Here is a 22,773-nt window from a genome sequence, read left to right as displayed (position 1 = left end):
ACCATAGAATGATTGCCGTAAAAACCCATTTGGTTCACTCTTTCCCTTTAGGAAAGCAATCTACTATCCTTACCCTATCATCCTCCATGGGACTCCAGACCCACAACAATGTTGTTGAATCTTAACTGCCCTCTGAGATGGCCTAGAGGGCCACTTAGTTCAAGGGAAAATCCAGACAGACAACAAATGCCAGCTTTGCCCATGATGCCCATATCTCATGCATGAATAAAAGAAAATCTGGAGAGCTTTTGCCAAGGAGACAAGTATACTTATCAGATAAATACTGTAAAAACCCCTCTAACACCAGAATTCAGAAACAATTTCTGCTCATCAGGGTATCTTGGATGATGGGGCATAATCTAAAACGTAATGCCAGAGCTTTCAGAATTAACATTAAGAAATAGTATGGACAAGAAGTCTGATAGATTTTTGAACTCTCTTCCACAAACAATGATATCTTAGGTGCTAAATCAATTTTTAATTGTAATTGTGATTGATAGATTTTTGCTAACTAAAAATATCAGGAGCTATGGGGACAAGATGGATATTTAGGGTTTGGCCAAAAATCAGCCATGATCACACTGAATGACAAAAACAGGCTCAGAACGCAAGATGGCTTCTTAGGTTCCTATGTGAGTATGCCAGATTGCAATTTTTTTAGTTATAAAGCCAATCTGGGCTGAATCCAAACAAGAGATCCGAAAAGTAAAGAGCTTTCACAGAGAATTGTTAAAGATAGAGAATGCACATATGGATGGAATTAGATTTCATGGAATATTTCAAAGGCAATTGACATGTACCTATATTTGAAGAGGACAAATGTTCAGGTATGTGGGGTTAAAGATAGAGTGAGCCAGGTAACTTGGACATTTTATGAGAGTTCACTATTTCTGATACAAGTAGGAGCTATGCTGTAAAAACTGGATTTTGTAGCTGTTGGGAGTTGTGAAGGCGAGGTGGTGCCTGTGCAGATAAGTATTGCAATTTTGCTGATACAAAATTGGGATGATGAGGTCTGAGAGGTTAAAAAGCATTTGAGAGAATCAGGGAGATTGGATTGAAACATGCAAGGAAAACAAATTTCAAGTAAGGGAAAGGTGAATGAATAACTCAGATTTAATTCAAGCAGAGGGTGGGGAACATTTACAACAGGGAGACAGAAAGTGCAAAAAAGTTTATGGAGAATTGCGTGTTTTAAAGAGTGGGTGACTAGGGCTGAACACAAGTTCAAGTCCCATTCCAGGACATAATGGTCAAGGAAGAGTCATGTGATGAAAAGAAATCAGAGCCTCTACAATCACAATCCATAACTCCAGCATATAAAAATGCATTTTGCAACTACAATTTGAACTCCTTCGGGGTGGATGGGTTATTTGGATAGCTAGTCTAAATCAGATCGATGCCAAAGTCACCATTCATGCTGAAGATTGTGATGCATTTAGCAAGAACTCACAGAGAATGCTTTCATGTATTTACATTTTACAAATTGCTCCATAACATTGTTATCAAACAGAATTTGGTACAGAGTCACATGAGGCAGGATCAAAAGCATTGGCAAATAGATTTTACCAGAAGGAAAGTGAAGGAGGAACTATTTAGGGAGAGAATTGCAGATCTTGAAGCCAAAGCAGAACAGCCACCCATATTGGGGTGATTAACATTGGGAAGATGTGAGAATTGGAGAAACACAGAATTTCACAAGGTTATAGGTTGTTGCAGAGGTAAGAAATGAGTTACGGTGACCAGGTTTTTGAAGAGATTTTTAAAGAGAATTTTAGAATTGAAATGTTGCAGTCTGGTAACAACAGTAGATCAGCAATCACAGGCGTGATGAGTGAATGGAATTTGGCGCAACTTAGGTTACAGGGAGCAGGATTTTGGGTGAGTGAAAGACCATTGTTATAGTCGGGTGTTCCCTCTGGATCTGACAATTGTGTTTCACGGCTGTAGGTTAAAAAATCCTTTTGTCTCAATCATTTGTTTTACCTAAGGTAACTCCAGAGGTCACTGAACTATGCCAAGCCACTAGGCAGCAGTGCTCAATTGCTGTTCTCCAAACACTGCTATTGCTTCTCAAACAAATTAAACACCAACTACATCATTGAGCTAAGCAGTTTGCAGGAACAGTAGACCCCATCGCTCTGACAGACATTTTAAGTTGATTGCTCAATTTCCTTTTTTTTTGTTACAGTGGCATCCTTTTCGACAGGTGGAATTTCTTAGGTCTCACCGATATTTGACTGAAGACTTGTCATCACTGATCCACACTGAAGAGAGGTACAGGGTACAGCTGTTGCCCTGGTAACGGGATGGCTTCCCGACCCGTGGCGCACGCGCAGCCGAGGTCACGTGGCGAGTCCATGTGGGCCCTTGTGGTGATCACGTGGCCCGTCTGCCGGCTGGAAGATGGAGGACAATACGCAGTATCAGGCCGCATGCTCGGAGGGTGAATGGTTACAGTGCCAGGTTCGAGCATTGAGGGCTGAGCTCCGCAACCTAAGGTATTCAGGCGGCAGCATTGCGGTATCTATCGGTGACAGCGACACAAAACTGCATTTCTCATTCCTGGTTAATCTCAGAGAAAGAGAGAGACTTACATTTCGATAGCGCCTCTCACATCCTCAGGCGATCGACAGCTAATGAATGCTGTTAACAGTGGACTAAACACCACGACAGCAGGATTCCACAAACTGCAACTTGATTTTTATTTGTGATCCATGGGATGAATATTAGTCCCAAACAGGCTTGTGTTCAAGGCTCTAGACAAATGACTTTTGAATTGACAGTCTCCTGATTGAGGTAAGAGCATTCTATGCCCATGAGTCATTGTGGAATGGAAGTTGGTTTGAGTGTGTACAGGAGAGTGCAATTTACAAGCAGGATTTAGTAATTGGTGATAAATCCACATGTTTTTCCCCCTAGATTTGCAGATTAGCTCGCTACTTAAAAGCGAGAAGATTGAAGTACATGTGATTATACAAAGCTTTAGTCAGAAGTCACAATAATAGGTTATGGTTCAACCTATTTATTCAAAAATACAAGATTTCAGATCACCTGACAAAGCAGCAGCATTTCCAAAGCTTGTGATTTCAAATAAACCTGTTGGGACTATAATCTGGTGTCACATGTACCCAATCCCACACTGGGCCCTCTGCATCACAGGGCCTTAATGAAACCACACCTAGAATATTATGGGCAATTTTGGTCTTCTCTGAAGAAGGCTTTTCTTGCTATTGAATGAGTGCAATGAAGGTTTACCAGGCTGATTCTGGGATGGTGGGACTGATGTAGGAGAAGTTGAATCCCTCTGGGTTATATTTGCTGCAGCTCAGAAAAATTTGGGGTATCTCAAAAATGTATAAGAACTTAACCAGACTAGACAGGGTTGATTGCAGGATGGATAATCTTGATTGTGGGAAGTCCAGAACCTGGGGTCATAGTATAAGAATGTGGGGTAAACTATTCAGGACTGAGGGTGAGTTTTTTTTTGCCCAGAGAGTGGTGAGCCTGTGGAATATTTTAAAAAATATCATTCCCAGGATGTGAGCATTGCTGGATAGGCCAGCATTTATTGCCTGTCCCTAATTACCCAGAGCTGAAAATGTGTTGCTGGAAAAGCACAGCAGGTCAGGCAGCATCCAAGGAACAGGAGAATCGACGTTTCGGGCAGAAGCCCTTCTTCAGGAAGAAGGGCTTATGCCCGAAACGTCGATTCTCCTGTTCCTTGGATGCTGCCTGACCTGCTGCGCTTTTCCAGCAACACATTTTCAGCTCTGATCTCCAGCATCTGCAGTCCTCACTTTCTCCCCTAATTACCCAGAACATAGGTAAGAGTCAAAAACATTGCTGCGGGTCTGGAGTCAGACTAGGTGAGGGTGACAAATTTCTTTCCCTGAAGGGCATTAATGAACCAGGTGTGCACTGCAGGGCAAGAGTTATAGCTGGGGGCAGGGAAATTATGATGCGGTGAGGCATGACTTAGGATGCGTGGCTTGGAAAAGTAGGCTTCAAGGCAAGGGCGTAATTGATATGTGGAGCTTGTTCAAGGAGCAACTATTGAGTGTCCTTGATAAATATGTACCTGTCAGGCAGGGAGCAAAGGGTCGTGTGAGGGAGCCGTGGTTTAATAAGGAATTGGAATCCCTTGTTAAATGGAAGAGGGCGGCCTATGTAAAGATGAGGCGTGAAGGTTCAATTGGGGCGATTGAGAGTTATAAGGTAGCCAGGAAGGACCTGAAGAGAGAGCTAAGAGCCGCAAGGAGGGGACATGAAAGGTCCTTAGTTGGTAGGATTAGGGAAAACCCTAAGGCTTTCTATAGGTATGTCAGGACTAAAAGAATGACTAGGGTAGGAATAGGTCCAGTCAAGGATAGTAGTGGGAAGTTGCGTGTGGAGGCTGAAGAGATTGGGGAGACACTGAATGAATACTTTTTGTCAGTATTCACTCAGGAACAGGACATTGTTGCCGATGTGAATACTGAGTCACAATTAAGTAGAATGAATGGCTTTGAGGAATGTAGGGAAGAGGTGCTGGAAATTCTGGAAAGGGTGAAAATAGATAAGTCCCCTGGGCCTGATGGCATTTATCCTAGGATTCTCTGGGAAACAAGGGAGGAGATTGCAGAGCCATTGGCCTTGATTTTTATGTTCTCGTCTACAGGAGTAGTGCCAGACGACTGGAGGCTAGCAAATGTGGTTCCCTTGTTCAAGATGGGGAGTAGGGATAACCCTAGTAACTATAGGCCGGTGAGTCTCACTTCTGTTGTGGGCAAAGTCTTAGAATTGTAAGGGATAGGATTTATGAACATCTGGGTAGGAATAATGTGATCAAGGATAGTCAGCATGGTTTTGTGAAGGGCAGGTCGTGCCTCACAAACCTTATTGAATTCTTTGAGAAGGTGACTAAGGAGGTGGACGAGGGGAAAGCGGTAGATGTGGTCTATATGGATTTTAGTAAGGCGTTTGATAAGTTTCCCCATGGTAGGCTACTTCAAAAAATACAGAGGTATGGCATTGAGGGTGAGTTGGAGGTTTGGATTAGGAATTGGCTGGCTGGAAGAAGACAGAGGGTAGTAGTTGATGGTAAAGGTTCATCTTGGAGTGCCGTTACTAGCGGTGTTCTGCAAGGATCTGTTTTGGGACCATTGCTGTTTGTCATTTTTATAAATGACCTGGAGGAGGGGTTAGAAGGTTGGGTGAGCAAGTTTGCGGATGATACAAAAGTCGGGGGAGTTGTTGACAGTGAGGAAGGATGTGGCAGGTTACAGCGGGATATAGATAAGCTGCAGAACTGGGCAGAAAGGTGGCAAATGGTGTTCAATGTAGCTAAGTGTGAGGTGATTCACTTTGGTAAGAGTAACAAAAAGATGGGGTACTGGGCTAATGGTCAGATACTTGGTAGTGTGGATGATCAGAGGGATCTTGGTGTCCATGAACATAGATCTGTGAAAGTTGCTACCCAGGTAAATAGTGCAGTGAAGAAGGCATATGGCGTACTGGCTTTTATTGGTAGAGGAATTGAGTTCTGGAGCCCTGAGATCATGTTGCGGTTGTATAAGACTCTGGTGCGGCCGCATCTGGAGTATTGTGTGCAGTTTTGATCGCCATACTATAGGAAGGATGTGGAGGCACTGGAACGGGTGCAGAGGAGGTTTACCAGGATGTTGCCTGGTATGGTAGGAAGATCGTATGAGGAAAGGCTGAAGCACTTGGGGTTGTTTTCATTGGAGAAAAGAAGGTTTAGGGGTGACTTGATAGAGGTGTACAAGATGATTAGGGGTTTAGATAGGGTTGACCGTGAGAACCTTTTTCCACGTATGGAGTCAGCTATTACGAGGGGGCATAGCTTTAAATTAAGGAGTGGGTAGGTATAGGACAGATGTTAGGGGTAGGTTCTTTACTCAGCGAGTCGTGAGTTCATGGAATGCCCTGCCAGTAGCAGTGGTGGACTCTCCCTCTTTATGGGCATTTAAGTGGGCATTGGATAGGCATATGGAGGATAGTGGGCTAGTGTAGGTTAGGTGGGCTTGGATCGGCGCAACATCGAGGGCCAAAGGGCCTGTACTGCGCTGTATTCTTCTATGTTCTAGGTGGGTTTTTTTTAAAATGACAATCAGTAATAATTTAATGGTCATCATTAGATTCTTAGTTCCAGATTTTGAATTCAAATTTCACCAGCTGCCTTAGTGCCTTCACTGCCATAGAAAGCAGTTAGGGCCAAAACATTGTATGATTTCAAGAAGAGTTGGAGATAGAATTAGAGGCTAAAGGGATCAGGGGACATGGTGGTGAGGGGTGAACAAGCTATTGGATGTTCGCTATCAATGTGCTTTATAGCACCTTACATAATTTTGGATGGGCAAATACTATGAAATCTAGAACACCACTGCAATTTGCACAAAAAGCAAGCTCGCAGAAATAGTGATCATTGGATAATCTGTTGCTTGAGGGATAAATGGTGGCTAGAATACCAGTAAGAACTTTCCTGCTCTTCATCAAAACATCATGACATCACTTCCATCCACACAAGGCAGCAGCTGGGGCCTCTGTTCAGTCTCAAATGAAAGATGTTTGTGCAATGCTGAACATACAGCAAATAAAGAATAGGGTCAGTTTAAGTGATGAAGAAACAAAGGCCAATACAGATTTAGATAGAAAAGAGGAAGAATAGGCCACCTTGCCCTTTGAGTCTGCTCGCCAGCAGGTGGTGCAGTATGTGCGCATGTGCAGGAACGCAGCAGAGCGGTCGCAGCAGCTGGCTTTTAGCTGTATGGCAATACTAATATAATCACACTGTGATGGTACACACTGCTTCTGATCATATTTGCTACTTTTTGGTAATTCAAGACTTTCTCCCACATTCTGGAGTGTATTAGTGCAAGAAGTGGATGAAGTAACATGGGAAGTTGGTTGTTGCTTCTAAAATCTAATTTCCACAAAATGCCACTGCTGATATACTATGTATAGAACGTGGTGATGTCACAGTGCATGTGCAGACATTTCCTGAAGCCTGTCATGGCCAGTTGACTCTGCTGACCCTGTCAGTACATGTGCTGGTGGCCATTTTATTGTCCATCTTGGCATCCAGAATAATGACTCAATTTTTTACTTCATTTTCTTTCAAATGTACTCCTGTTTGCTGCTCTATGAAAATTTGTGTTTTTTAATTTCTCTGCATTACACTGGCTTTCAGTCTTCCAGACAGTTATCAATTTAAAGCCCTCACCATGTTTAAATTCTTCTAAGGTGCCTCACCTATCTATCTTTGCAATAAATTTCAGTTTTCCAAGCCTTCTCGAACTATGTTCCTCCATCTTTAAATTCTCGTCCATCGCCCACATTCTTTTTCTAAAAATATACTTGAAAAGCATTTCAAAGTGAAAGTGACAAAAAATGCTATTCAAATAAACTTTTCCACTTCCACCCAATAATCCACTTGAGATGCCTTAAGAGAATTTACTACTACTGATGTTTACAATTTACAACTTACCTAAAGATCTACAGATTCTAACCACTTGGTTTATTATGTACTGTCTTAGGCAATTGTAGCCATGTCTTCAGCTGTTTAGATCTTACACTGTAGAATAACCAGCGTAAAACCTTTCTGCCTCTCCTTTTAAAACCCACCTCAAATTATGGACAACCTCAACTCTTTGTAATATTGCCTTTGGGCTCAGTTAGCTTTTGTTTGATATACATGATTATAAAACATTTGTCAGTATTCTAAGGATATGTCATACAATCAAAAGAGTATTTATGGATGTAGATGAGTTAGTTTGAAGCCACAGGAGTATTGAGGAATTTCTTACAGCGTTATAGGTTGATCTGTGGAAGGGCAAAGTATTATTGAAAATACTTTGTGCACTGAAATGCACACTCAAAACAATACAATTTCACTGTCGCCCTGCTTGCTACACAGAGTACCCAGTTAGTATCTCTCTGGGTAGGGAATGGCTAGTTTCCAATTGTTCCAAAGTCATGCATTTCATTGGATAAGTGCAACTACTTTGAAATGTCTTGTGTCTTTGTATCTATATTCTTTTTTGGGAAAGTGGGAAGAGCAATAAAACATTGCTGATTTGTAACTTTAAATGTGCACTGTTAGGCAACAAGTCACCAAAGCTGGCCATGTCCATAAGAAATCTATTGAGGACCTGTATTCCTTTCTGAATGTCTTGAAAAAGGACTCCAACCAGGATTGTTTACCTATCAAACATCGAGATGATAGCGTACCCCTCTCTTTGGAGAAAGGTATGAAATTCCAGTTCAATTTATCGCATATTCTACCTTGGCTCTTCAATAAACTCTGTTTGATGTCTGCACCTTGTATGAACCCTGTAGTCCCTCTTGACTAGATTTGAATTTCTTGTTTAGGTAAATAGATTGGCATAGTAATGAATCCATGTAGTGAGATTGAGCTATCTTGAATATAAGAGCAAATTATTGGAAGAGTGTATTTTGATCTCAGAACCAAGGTCTGAAGCCTATTGGTTGAAGAACTACCTCAATTCCTTGTTTAGATCCTAGAGGAAGAATTTAGAAATAAAAAAAATTGGGAGAAGATTTTAACCTAAGTTCTTGTGGACAAGCATCCGAAGGACAAATTCAGGAATCCTGAGGGACAGGATTTTCATGTGTTTGGAAAGGCAAGGACTGATTTGGGATAGTCAACATGGCTTTGTGCATGGGAAATCATGTTTCACAAACTTGATTGAGTTTTTTGAAGAAGTAACAAAGAAGATTGATGAGGGCAGAGCAGTAGATGTGATCTATATGGACTTCAGTAAGGCATTCAACAAGGTTGCCCATGGGAGACTGATTAGCAAGGTTAGATCTCATGGAATACAGGGAGAATTAGCCATTTGGATACAGAACTGGTTCAAAGGTAGAAGACAGAGGGTGGTGGTGGAGGGTTGTTTTTCAGACTGGAGGCCTGTGACCAGTGGAGTGCCACAAGGATCGGTGCTGGGCCCTCTACTTTTTTCCATTTACATAAATGATTTGAATGCGAGCGTAAGAGGTACAGTTAGTAAGTTTGCAGATGACACCAAAATTGGAGGTGTAGTGGACAGCGAAAAGGGTTTCCTCAGATTACAGCAGGATCTGGACCAGATGGGTCAATGGGCTGAGAAGTGGCAGATTGAGTTTAATTCAGATAAATGTGAGGTGCTGCATTTTGGTAAAGCAAATCTTAGCAGGATATTTACATTTAATGGTAAGGTCCTAGGGAGTGTTGCTGAACAAAGAGACCTTGGAGTGCAGGTTCATAGCTCCTTGAAAGTGGAGTCGCAGGCAGATAGGATAGTGAAGAAGGCGTTTCCTTTATTGGTCAGAGTATTGAGTACAGGAGTTGGGAGGTCATGTTGCGGCTGTACAGGACATTGGTTAGGCCACTGTTGGAATATTGCGTGCAATTCTGGTCTCCTTCCTATTGGAAACATGTTGTGAAACTTGAAAGGGTTCAGAAAAGATTTACAAGGATGTTGCCAGGATTGGAGGATCTGAGCTACAGGGAGAAGCTGAACAGACTGGGGCTGTTTTCCCTGGAGCGTCGGAGACTGAGGGGTGACCTTATAGAGGTTTACAAAATTGAGGGGCATGGATAGGATAAATAGACAAAGTCTTTTCCCTGGGGTTGGGGAGTCCAGAACTAGAGGACATAGGTTTAGGGTGAGAGGGGAAAGATATAAAAGAGACCTAAGGGGCAATGTTTTCATGCAGAGGGTGGTATGTGTATGGAATGAGCTGCCAGAGGGATGTGGTGGAGGCTGGTACAATTGCAACATTGAAGAGGCGTTTGGATTGGTATATGAATAGGAAGGGTTTGGAGGGATATGGGCCGGGTGCTGGCAGGTGGGACTAGATTGGGTTGGGATATCTGGTTGGCATGGACGGTTTGAACCGAAGTTTCTGTTTCTGTACATCTCTATGACTCTGTGATGACATTTTCAAAAGGTCATTTAAAAAATGGTTAAATTGAAAGCATGGTGTATTCTTTTGAAACTGCGATGAATGCACTTTGTTTGGAGCCACACGTTGGCACTTATAGATTGTAAATGATTAGTCAAATCCTGGCAATTAGGTCTTCCCTGCCACCCACTGTCCTCCTGATTGTAAATAACATAGGTTCTCTGTTGCCCTGCTATAATTTGTTATATATTGTATGAAAATTAAGAATTACCTATGTTTTTAAAGGAAACATTCAAACAGTACCCATTGGATACATCGAATCCTGCTTCACTGCAAAAAATGGCACCCCACGACAACCAACTATATGTAGTTTGTCCCGTGCACGACTTAAAATTAGCAAGATAATTTTCAACAATGCAGAGCACTCACTCATGGGCTTGGATCAGTTTTCACATGTCTGGTAGGTGGGTTTCTATTCTGGAAGTCATTGTGACCTCTTTGTTTTTTAATCTTCTCTGACTGATAGAAAAAGACTATGCTATATTGAACTTTCTGTAGCACTATTCTAAAGTAATTCTAACTTGAATTAAAATTCTGTTTTCAATTTCCATAAAGAACATCGATGTATTTTCTGATGCTAGTTACTGTAGCACCAGATTTACTGAATTTAGCTTAATCATCTGTAATGGGATTTGAACAATCTCTCTTGCTCTCTCAGTTGCTAGTCCAGAACCAAATGGATTATAATCTCTTGAGAAAGCATGGCATAATTGGGTCAGAGGGCACAGTGTGGCTAAAATTAAGCATTTACTGTGTAAGTGGCTGCACAAGAGCATAGATTTAGTATGTGTTTTATGTATGCTTCAAAAGTACAGACATTGATATAAGTGAATCAGCTCAGATGAATAGATTTCTTAAAGTAGGGGAGCAATCCTTTTTTGCTTGTAACTATGGCACATGATCAGCTACACAGCTATATGTTCTAAAGTAGTCAAGTAGAATTTTGTAAAACATCATTAAAGCTACAGTACAGAAAAAGGTCACTTGAATCTCCTCTCACATTTCTTCTCACCCAATACACACATCCTTCTTGTCCTTGCTCCATCATGTATTTATCTTGCTTCCTCTAAATGCATCTATTCTGTTCACCTCAATCGCTCCCTATAGTAGCAAGTTCCATATTCTCACCATTGTCTTGGATTTTAATTATTAGTGCTCATTTTATTTCTGACCTTTTTTAGGTTTGGATTCATCACATGTGAAAATGTTTCTTTATGTCTAACTTTTTAATGTCTGAAATTAATGAATCACCCTTCAGCTTTCTCTTTATTTTAAGAGAAAAGCATCACAGCCTGTTCAGCCTTTGCTGATTACTATGTTCTGTCAGTTCTGGTCTCATCCTTCTGAATCTGTTACAGTTGTGCAATGCCTCTGTCATTTTTTTAAAAAATATGGACACCAGAAAGCTTTGCACAGCACTACAGATATAATTTGAAAGATTTGATAAAGGATTAGCCTAATTTATTTAGTGTTGGGCTATATTCTTCTACAAATAACCTTTTTACTTAATTATTTATTTATTTAATATATTTACTAATCCACACAATCACTTTTTGTGATGTGTATCTGTACCTTGTAGTGCTCAAGGAGAAATACTCTTAAAAAATAAACTAATTGCACTTATTTCCTCCTTTTGTCCTTAAATTGGTTTTGTTGCAACCCAAACTTTGCTAGAAGTGATGTTTGTAATCAAGGTAACATGCACCTAGGCTATCAATCACGATCAGTAATAATCTGTTTTATTTAAGATAGATTAATTTATAAAATTGCTGCAATTTATTAAAAAGTATAAAAAAGAAAATGAAAACTGGTATAAATATGGTGTCTCTGCTCTCCCAAAGGAAAAAAATGCTCAGAGGACCTAGGGTAGAGAATTGGCACTGTGGTGTTGCAGTATTATCTCTGACAAGCATTCCCTTTGTCTGTCTCCCCACCAGGAATACTAAATTCATCCTTGGACTAAAGAGAACAAAGTTAATTTTGTGAGGCTGTTTGGCATGGAGCTTAGCAATGAGTCAGCAAATCATTAGACTGTGGTGCTATTTCTGATTGTCATTCTCATCTGGCAGGATTAGTTGTCAGCAGAAGAGCAAAACCATTTCTTGTATTCCTGTACTACAATAAACTTTTATCTGAAATATATCATTACAGTAAACTTACATTTTTATCTTTAACGCCCAAAGTCTTTTGTAAGACCTATGTGTTAAGATCAAAAGTTCTGTTTCTTTTGTGACATAAGCTATTCAATTGATGTGTGGAGCTAACCAGCAAAAGTGTATTATTTTAATGTGGTTTTGGCTTCTTGTGGAGAAATACGGAATGTTATCTCCACAGTTGACAAACTTCTTGAAAGTTTACAGGCCATCTGTAAATCTACAAATAGATTTAATTTTAAGTGCCTTAATTCACACTGAAATGTACTGGTTGTAATCACTGAGGTGGCCAGATTTGAATAAAACTAGAGTGTTGTTTTAATACTTTTTCCATAATGTGCATCTGTTTACTGTTCAAAGACAGATTCTTAGTTTTCCCAAGGACAATACAATCTAGTTTCTTATTTTTCCTAAGATTCAAGGTAATCTTGTTGACCTTGTGCTGAATATGTATATTTTCTTAAAATCATCAAATTTCTAAGTTGTAAATGTATGACAATTGATATATGCAGGATTATCTTTGTTTTTCACAAAAATGGACATCAGTGTTATAAAGCTAAAGTCAAACCTCCGAGACTGAATGGGTTAAAGACTGGAGTCTTTTCTACAAGAAGTCCTCATCGTCCCAATGCGATAGGTTTAACACTGGCAAAGCTGGATAGGATTGAAGGTATGTGCTTCAAAGATGTTCACTCAGGTTAAAATATTTTTTGGTCCAACCAAGGAAAGTAGGAATCCAGACCTTTTCCCTCTATGACACTGGAATATATTAAAACAGAAGTGGCAGTATTACAACTTTATAGTTTCTGAGATTGGTTTGTATGTAATAGAAACTCCTGCAAAGGTGGGTACAATTATAATGTTTAAAAGACATTTGAATAAATACATGAATAGGAAAGTTTTGGAGGGATATGGGCCAGGAGCAGGCAGGTGGGACTGGTTTAGTTTGGGATTATGTTCGGCATTGACTGGTTGGACTGAAGTGTCTGTTTCCATGCTGTATGATTCTAAACACCTATTCGGCATGAGTAATGGACCAAAACTTGGGAGGACTAGAATCTGCCTTTTGACATAGTAGGCTACCCAGTGAACTGTGAACTGAAACATTGCACCTGCATTATCCCTATCCCTAACCTTGTCAGCCGACATCTGGATATTGTCCAGAACTTATCGCACTTGCACGTGGACTACTTCAGTGTCTGAGGAGTCATGAATACTGTTGATCATTGTACAATCATCAGTGAATATCCCCACTTCTGACCTTATGATGGAGGGAAGGTCATCGGTGAAGCAGCTGAAGATGGTTAGGCATAAGGCACTACTCTGAGGAACTCCTGCTCCGATGTCTGGTACTGGAACATAGGAAGTTGAGGGGTGACCTTTATTGGGCATTTGTAAAATCATGAGGGGCATAGATAAGGTGAGTGGCAAGCATCTTTCCTAGGGTAGGGAGTTCATACTAGGAGGTGAGGAGAAAGTTTTAAAATGTAAGAGGGCCACATTTTTTTCACAGTTTGGTTCATGTGTGGAATGAACTGCCAAAGGAAGTAATGGATGCCGGTGCAGTTATAATATTTAAAAGACATTTGGATAAGTATATGATTAGGAAAGATTTGGAAGAATATGTGCTAAATGCAGGCAAGTGGGAGCAGTTTAGTTTTGGAACATGGTTGGCATGGATGAGTTGGACCAGAGGGTCTGTTTCCATGTTGTATGACTCTGACTGTATAACCACGATCATCATCTTATTTCACAGGTATGATTCCAACCAGTGGAGAGTTTGCCCCCTGGTACCCATTGATTCCAGTTTTGCTAGGGCTCCTTGATGCTACAATCAGTCAAATGCAGCCTGATGTCAAAGGCTGTTTACTCTCACCTCATCTGTGGAGTTCAGCTCTTTTGTCCATGTTTGAACCAAGGCTGTAATGAAGTTAGGAGCTGAATGGTCCTAGTGTAACCTAAACCAGGCATCAGTGAGCAGGTTATTTCTGAGCAGGTGCTGCTAGATATCCTGCTGATGACACCTTCAATCACTTTACTGATGATCAAGAGTATACTGGGATGGTAGTTAGCCGGGTTGGTCTCAATATCAAGTTATTAGCAAAATAACCAAGGGTGATATGAGGACAAACGTTTTGGTAATGAATGGAGACAGATATGAATTTTGAAACAGAACTTGAAAAGCATGTGAAAGTGGAATAATTAACTTTAGCAAGGACAGAAAGGAATGGCTAGATGTTTTTGTATCAAACAATATGTCAGGGAGGTGGAAATTGGTGAAAGATGATATGTATTTAAAGCTCAGGGTTGGGCCAAATAATTTTCATGGCATTGCACAACCTAGATCATCATTAAGTTTGCCTCTAATCTTTAAACATTTGTTATACTTGTACTCATCAAAAGTAGGTAACCAAAATATTAGGTCTTTACACTTTCGGTTTATTCATAATTATGATCAATCTATACTCATCTTTGCGTTTATGTATAATTTATTCATTTTTTTTTAAGGTGACACGGTTCATCTTTCGGGAATTGACATGATACAAGGAACACCAGTACTGGACATTAAACCATATATTCCAGATTATGACGCACCTCGAGGTGATCCACGACAAAACAATGGTCAATTGCATCAGGAGATTCTTATGCCAAATGAACAGTGTCAAGGTACAGCCATTCCAATCACTGGGATGGTGACTAAAAACTCAGAGAAACCAGCTCATGTTGAGGTAGCTTCAGGTACAGCAGAGGCAATTTATACCAGCTGGGTACAACCTGCTCAGAGAGATGCACCATACTCAGTCAAAAAGACAGATGATGATCTTACTGGAGAAGACTGGTGCCCAGTACAAGTAGGGGGTGCAGTTTCAACCTGCACTGTGGATGAAGTTGCAGATAAACAGCCGTGTTACACCCCTAAATTAAAAGCTGAGAAAATTGATGTACTTGCTGGAAAGAAGGATGCTTCTTATGAAAATATACACTTGGTTGTGGAGAAAATCGAATGTCAACTTGTCCACAATGATGCAATAAAGCAAGTAACTGCACAAGATAAAGTTATTTGTTTAGATTCTGAGCAGTTAAGTGCTGCAACAGTTCATCAGAATAAACAGCAAAAGGATGTGGATGCCATTAATATACCTGGGAGCCAGTTGTCTAACAGTGCGATTGCGACTTGGATAAAACAGTCACCTGTACCATCCTTACAGGTTCGGTTCACTCCTCACGCAGAATTGGATCTGGAGCAGTTTCAGGCTCCAGGTGGGACAGGTACGAATGATGGTGCGATGCTTCTATTAGTGTTAACAAAACCAGCAGCTAGAATTTGGGTGTCTGAATTAAAATGTAACATCAACTGAATTAGAAAACTAACATATCAAAGTATTTTGTTTGTTTATTGTCACGTGTGTTTTGATATAAAATGCATAAAGTGTTGTACATTGTTGCCTCTACCTGGCACCATCTTAAAACACAGTAAAATCAAAAACATAGAGCACAAAGGCAGAAAAATAAAGAAATGGTGTTAAGTGCTCCACCATGGGCCCTATGGCCAGGCATGAATCCACTTTACCACTGTAGGAGGAGCAAAAGTTGCCACTCTTCAGCACCATCTTGTCTCCACTGGCTCCCTCGTCACTGAGTCCTCACTGGACCTCATCGATACAGATGCAACTGATGCTGCTGAGTACCACATTGGTCAAACTCAACTCCGCCAATGACATGAGTCTGCTTCGGGCCCACTTTGCCGATGCAGCCAATGCCACCTGGTCTCATACGAGGTCCAAACTTGCCTCAGCAGCAGCAGGCGTGAGTTAGTGCTAGGATTGCCTCATTGGTGCAGATGTGCTGGGCCCACTCCCTGATTGCCTTGGGTCTGCGCTGGACCCACTTGCTGCTGCTGATGCTGTCATCACAACTGAGCTCTTCAACAAAGAGGTAAGTAAAAGAAAAAGGAAACAAAACTATTTTAGAAAATAAAAGAAAAGCAGATGGAGCAGACAAGCTCTGGGCTTAGGAGCTCTACTACACTGCCATCTGATCAGAAGTAGGAGTTACATGCAAAGCATACCATTTACACATTGTGTCTGCATTGGCTGTTAGGAAGAGCTATGCAATCCGATTTCTTCCACCATGCTTTCAGGCAGCACTCTCCCAAACATAACAATAAGATTGCTGCATTTAAAAGGAAATTGTGTTGCCACTGGTTCCTCTGCCAGTTACTTTAAATCTGTCGTCTTTGGTGATCAACCCTCCTGCCCCTGGAAATGTTTCACCTTATTTAATCTATCAAAACCTTTCATGATTTTGAGTACCCTTACGAAATTTCCCTTAATATTCCCTGTACTTAAGGATAATCCCGTCTTTTCTTGTCTTTTCTGTTATGAAGATGTGGGTGTACTGTACCTTTTGAGAATAAATACACTGCCTGCTGTCACTGCTAGTAACATGTGCTCCAGCTACTGGGGTAGCTGGTTGCCTGGAATTGATAAACTGACTGGCCCAATTTGAACTTGTTTTAAGTTATAACCCCGAAAAATACCCAAATTCCAATCAAGTTTGGAATTGAGTATATTGACAATCTTAAAAGCCAATGACACAATCTGATGCTTTGGGGTATAAGACCGGGGAAAGTTGAGCAGTTGGGAGGAGAATTGCCAAGCCAATGACATCTGCATATTGCCCAGAAAAATAGCTCTCTTAAAGAACCTTAATTGATCATTAACCTGTGAAGCAGACTTTCCAAGAAGAATAAGACAGGAATTCAGAGAAAACTAAGAGGCCTGGTTTTGAGATAAGTGTTGTTTTGTAAATCTTAATTGGGAATTTTATTGGACTAGTATTATAGAAGTGAAGATAAAAGATAGGTTAGAGGAAGGATTTGTAAATTGTAGTTAGCTAATTATTCTGTTATACTTCAAGAAATAAAGTTGTTCATTTTTACTTTAACTAGTTCTTGGCCTATCAAATTTTCAGATTACTGCATGGGATAAATCTTTTCTGTGTTGCTGGTTTTAAATTGAGGCGAGTTTACGCTGTGTCGCAACACTTCACAGAAGGGATTGAACACTGTGATATACTGATGCTGAATCAGTGTTTTGTAAAGGTTTAGCATAACTTCTTTACTTTTGCACTATTTATTGAACCAAAGATCCTGTATGTTTTTAGCACAAGTTCACTGTTATAACTTCTTGTGGATGTTTAATATTTTAATTGCTTTACAGTTCTCTTGCAAATTTTGTTCAGTTTTAACAAAATCAAAAATCTGATTAATTTTAAATGGTCTTGGGGACTATGACCTAGTAGCTTTATCTTATTGAACTCTGAAGTTCTATACTTTTAGTGTTTAGATTTTTGACATATTTAAGAACTAATATCTAGTAAATACTGTCTGTTTACAGATCCAGACAAAGCATCACTGAAATATTTCCAGTCTGTTAAGGAAGCAAAGTCTGCCATTGTGGCTGTGCTATCAGCTGATCCAAGATCCATATATCGTAGGAAGCAATGCCAGGACATTCTGTTTTACTTCACTGTAGACGTTGCCCACATCACCGCTTGGTTTGGAGATGACTTTGCTGAAATCTTGAGGGTAAAACCAGTGGAAAAGGATGCCTAGACTGGAACTGTTGGAATAGGAATTCCTGATCAAAACTGCAAACATTGTTAACATTGCATGTTTCCATAAAACTAAAAACCAATGTTTTTCAGCCCTCTGTGTGTGAATTTTTGCTTCATGTGTACTTCCTTTCAACTTGTACCACTTTCATGTAACACCACATTACTGAGATCACATTTGGAGTAATGTTTTCAGTTCTGGGCACCTTATTTAAGAAAGCATGTTAAAGCCCTGGAGAAAGTGTAAAGGAAATTTGAGAATAATTCCAGGAATGACAGATTTTTGGTACAAGGAAATAATAGAGAAATTGGACTTATTCTTCTCTGCTCCAAGATAATTAAGAGGTGACCTTACTAAGGTGTTCAAAATTATGAATAGTTTTGACAGGGTAATGAAGAATATTCTGTTTCCACTTCACTATGTCAGTGACTGGAGTTGCAATTGCAAGATTTCAGCAAGGAATAAATGAAGAGAGACTTCTTTACTCAATTGTTAGGATTTGGAATGCACTCTCTGGGAGAGTGGTGAAGGTGGTTTCCATAGGTTTCAAGTGACCTGGATACATATTTTGAAAGTGATCAATTTGAAGGGCTACAGAGATATGGCTGGCAAATGGGACTAACTGGATAGTTCTGTCAGAAATTGGTACAGACAGGATGGGCTGAATGGCTTCCTTCTGGACTGTAAAATTCTATGATTCTACCATCTCCCCATGCCTTAAGTTTATATAGATAGTTTCTATTACATATTATCACATAGTAGTTAGCTTCATTGTTGATATGGTGTTGCACCAATGAGATATTTTAAAAATGCACATAATGGAAGAATAAAAGTAAAGACCATGACTTCAAAATAAAAACTGAATTATAGCTGTTAATTTTGTCTCCTTCCATCTAACTATTCCTCATCTGAACACTAAACTTAATCTAAATTGTCCAAATAGAACAAAGAATAAAGAAAGTTTATGGCCCAGGAACAGACCCTTTGGCCCTCCAAGCCTGAGCCGATCCAAATTCACTGTCTAAACCTCTCGTCCAATTCCTAAGCATCTGTATCCCTCTGCTCCCCACCTACTCACGCATCTGTCCAGACGCATCTTAAATGAATCTACCATGCCTGCCTTTACTACCTCTGCTGGCAATGCGTTCCAGGCACCTACCACCCTCTCTGTAAAGTACTTGCCGCATGTATCCCCCTTAAACTTCTCACCTTGAAAGCGTGACCTCTTGTTATTGAATCCTTCCCAAGGGAAAAAGATTGTACCAAATTGATTTTAGTCTTTATTCATTTTTGTCCTTGAATATTTTCTGGCTATGTAAATCATAAGTAAATTGAATTCCCAGCATATTACCACAATATTTATCTCTTCAGCTGTATAATGAATTATGCTGACCTTAAAGGTTATATGAGTAACATTTCTGTTGGGGATTCCCCTACCAGCATTTCAATTTAACTGAGTCTCTGGGATTTTATCAAAACTTATTTTCCCCAATGTGTTGGAATTTGACATGCTTCTTTCTGACTGTGATAAGCAATGTGATTGATGGAAATGATTGCTGCTCGTTGCTCAAATCTGAAATGTGGCTTTCTGTAAATAAAAAGAAAATTGGCTTACTGAGCAAAGACTAGATAATCAATGTCCAAAAGGATTAGAACAAAACTGTAATTAACTTGTTCCTTTTTTAGTGCTTTTGTTAAATGGTTTATTTTAACTAAAGCACTGTAGCCCACCCTCTCTTGGAGTTGAATATAGATTGGATCACAAATCCATCAAAAATGTCTGGCTGAATTTTGGGTTGTGTCGCCTGAGCATGTACCAACATTGCCTTTTATTGTCTTGGTGCAGAGACTTATGAGGTGTTGGTATGGCATTGATTTGCAAAACTGTAAATAAATGTGTTGGCACAGCAATCCACCTGTGCCGAACCTTGGCTAGACAATATGTGTGTAATATGCTTGGTTATATCTGTCCTCTTCGTTCCATTGTATTGCTAAACTCTTAAAGAACTTCCGATTTTAAACTTTTCAAAATTAATTTAAGGAAAGTTAAGATGAAATATTTCAAAGTTTCAAGTGAATGGTTTCAACTTAGATTTGTGTTAGTAAAGGCAGAATCCTATCTGTTGCTAACAGAAAACTTGCATTGATGTTGCAACTTTCAAATCCTGAGATGTCTGAAACTGATTTACAGCCAACTGGTTGCTTCTGAAATGTATTTACTTGATGTGAAACTTGGCTGCAATGTTCCTTTTAATAAGTGTGCTTTCGGCAAAGATCAACAACGCAAATGATTAGGGTCACGTTGTCTTGGTGGAAGATAAATGTTGACCAACTAGAGCTTCATTGCTATCACACTACTATTTTGTGTTAACAAAGCAAGTAGCCAAGGCCTTGGGTTATTACAGGAAAGCTGGCATCACTGTTTGTAATACATTAAAGTTTCAGTCTTGTGTGGTCAGTTCTGGGAGATTTGATCTTAAATACAAACCAATTCAGGAAGCAGCTATTAAGGGGACACATTATCACGGAGTCAGCTATTACAAACGGACATTAGACTATAGACACAATGTGTACCGTTGAAATGTTATTCCCAAAAACCAAACCGTGGTGTCTGAGAGGTCGAAGCTGCTTTTGCAGAAATTTTCTCATCAGCGGTGGCTCAGCAGATAATACTGCTTGAAATGAAAGGGTTTATGATCATGTTGCCCTTCAGAGCCTTGAGCTTAATATCCAGTTTGACACGAGGGATGTTGCACTTTGATATGTTGCTGTATCAGGAAATGCCACTCCATCGGAAAGGCTAATATGGTTTACAGGTATGGGATAGGGGTGTATTGACCTGACCGTTGTCAATTCACACCACTCTTTGCAATTCTGTCATTTAACCCCCATCAGATGTGCATAGACTCTTCCATCTCTGGGTACAGCTTCCAATATACAGAATTGTTACAGTGCAGAAGGAAACCATTTATGCCTCTGGGTGATTAGGAATGACCAATAAATGTTAGTCCAGCCAGTGATGCCCATATCCTGTGAATATTTTTTTATAAAGGCCCATTGCATCTGTATCAAACAATCTACACCAATTTCATTTTCCAGAATTTGGCCTTAGTTTCGAATATTTTGGCATTTCAAATACTCATCCACGTACTTCCAGAATCATACAGCATGTAAACCGATCCTTCGGTTCAACTAATCCATAATCCCAAACTAAACTAGTCCCACCTGCCTACTCCTGGCTCACATCCCTCCAAACGTTTCCTATTTATGCACTTACCTGAATGTCTTTTAAATGTTGTAATTGTATCCACATCCACCACTTCCTCAGGACGTTCATTTCACACCCGAATCACTTTGTGTAAAAAAAATTGCACTTAATGTATTTTTCAAATCTCCTCTCACCTCAAAAATATGCCCCCTAGTCTCACTACTTAAAGATTATAAGGTTTCCTGCCTCTACTGCCTCGCAGTCAGTACATTTCCAAATTCCCACCATTCCCTGAGAGAAAATTCTCCTCAAATCCCCTCTAAACTTTCTGTCCTTTATCTGAAAATTATGCACTTCACTATTGAACCCTCCACTAAGAGGAACAGCTACTTCCTATCTACCCTGTCCATACCCATCACAACCTTATACACCTCAATTAGGTTGTCCCTTCAGTCTCTCTGCTCTTGCGCAAACAACCAGAGCCTACCCAGATTTTCCTCTCAGCTAAAATATCCCAACCCAGGCAATGTTTTGGTCAAGCTCCTCTGTACACACTCATGTGTCATCACATCCTTCATACAATATGATGATCAGAGCAGCACACACTACCCAGCTGTAACCTAGCCAAAGTTTTGTACGGCTTCCACATAACATCTTTCCTCCTCTATCCATGACTGATAAGAAGGCAGACAGGGCACTGGCTATTAACTACTGTATTATCCCATCATTGGGGATCTGTGGACAAGCACCCCCAAAATTCCATTGTTCCTCAGCTTTATAGTATCCTGCCATTGAGTGAATACTCCCTTGCCTTGTTACTTTTTCCAAAGTGCATCACCTCATACTTATCAGGGTGAAATTCCACCTGCCACTGATCCATCAATTTGACCAACTCATCCTTATCTTGCTGTAGCCTAAGACCTTCTTCCTCACTTTTAATCACCCGGCCAATCTCTGTGCCATCCACAAACATGTTTATCACTTCACCTAAGTTTTCTTCTATATGGTTGGTATATGTCATGAATAGGGACACAACACTGATCCCTGTGGTTTGCTCCTAGACATTGACCTTGAGTCATGGAACAATCTTGTACCACCACCCTCTGTCTCTTATTACTAAGTTTATTTTGCATCAACTTGCCAAGTTACCCTAGATCTGATGCACTCTTACCTTATTTATCAGACTCCCATGTGGGATCTTGTCAAAGGCTTTACTGAGATGTATATAAACTACATCAACTGCACTGCATGATCTTCATCTACATACCTAATGACCTTCTTGAAAAATTCAGTCACATTTGTGAGGCACGACCTACCTCTGACAAGGTCTTGTTGACTATCCCTGATCAAACTTTGCAGCTCAAAGTGAAGATTAATTCTTCCCTTCAGAATTTCCTCCAGTAGTTTCCCTTCTACTGATGTGAGATTCATTGGTCTATAATTCCCTGGTTCATTTCTACCAGTCTTCCAGACAAATTGAACCATATTAGCTATCGTCCAGACATCTGGCACCTTGCTTGTGGCCAGAGAGCAATTAAAAATTTGGGTCAGAGCTCCCATAATTTCATCCCTTGCCTTCTACAGCCATCTGGTATACAACTCATCTGGACTTGGGGATCTGTCAACTTTTAAATTTGCCAAAACCTCCAATACCTCCTCACTGCCTATGTCAATCTGCTCAAGATCCTTATAAATCCTCCCCAAATTTTGTTACCTACATCTTAAGTGAAGACAGAAGTGAAGTATTCATTTAACATCCAATCAACTTCCTCCATTTCCACACACACATTGCCCACTCGTCCCTAATAGGACCTGCTATTTCTTTG

At 40.2% G+C, this 22,773-nt stretch overlaps 1 protein-coding gene across 1 annotated transcript; it reads left to right on the top strand.

Annotated features, from left to right (window-relative positions):
* The first annotated feature begins 2,367 nt into the window (after nt 1-2,367).
* On the top strand, nt 2,368-19,679 carry trmo (tRNA methyltransferase O). Its single transcript, XM_043717117.2, has 6 exons — nt 2,368-2,501; nt 8,105-8,250; nt 10,195-10,369; nt 12,635-12,792; nt 14,631-15,392; nt 17,522-19,679. The coding sequence occupies exons 1-6, from the start codon at nt 2,407-2,409 to the stop codon at nt 17,737-17,739; spliced, it is 1,554 nt and encodes a 517-aa protein (XP_043573052.1). The 5' UTR covers nt 2,368-2,406; the 3' UTR covers nt 17,740-19,679.
* Nucleotides 19,680-22,773: the final 3,094 nt, after the last annotated feature.

Source organism: Chiloscyllium plagiosum, unplaced genomic scaffold (genome assembly GCF_037043375.1).
Source record: "Chiloscyllium plagiosum isolate Xiang-an unplaced genomic scaffold, Cpla_swu_hap1 HiC_scaffold_2, whole genome shotgun sequence".
NCBI lineage: Eukaryota > Metazoa > Chordata > Chondrichthyes > Orectolobiformes > Hemiscylliidae > Chiloscyllium > Chiloscyllium plagiosum.
The sequence above is the reverse complement of the archived record's forward strand: the minus strand, read 5'-3'. Positions and strand labels throughout refer to the sequence as shown.

What these genes read in the sequence shown, in the direction of transcription:
- trmo (XM_043717117.2), top strand. Translation starts at nt 2,407, where the DNA reads ATGGAGGACAATACGCAGTATCAGGCCGCATGCTCGGAGGGTGAATGG. An exon ending in GCTGAGCTCCGCAACCTAAG is followed by an intron (nt 2,502 to 8,104) that starts GTATTCAGGCGG and finishes GTGCACTGTTAG; the next exon opens with GCAACAAGTCACCAAAGCTG. An exon ending in GATCAGTTTTCACATGTCTG is followed by an intron (nt 10,370 to 12,634) that starts GTAGGTGGGTTT and finishes TGATATATGCAG; the next exon opens with GATTATCTTTGTTTTTCACA.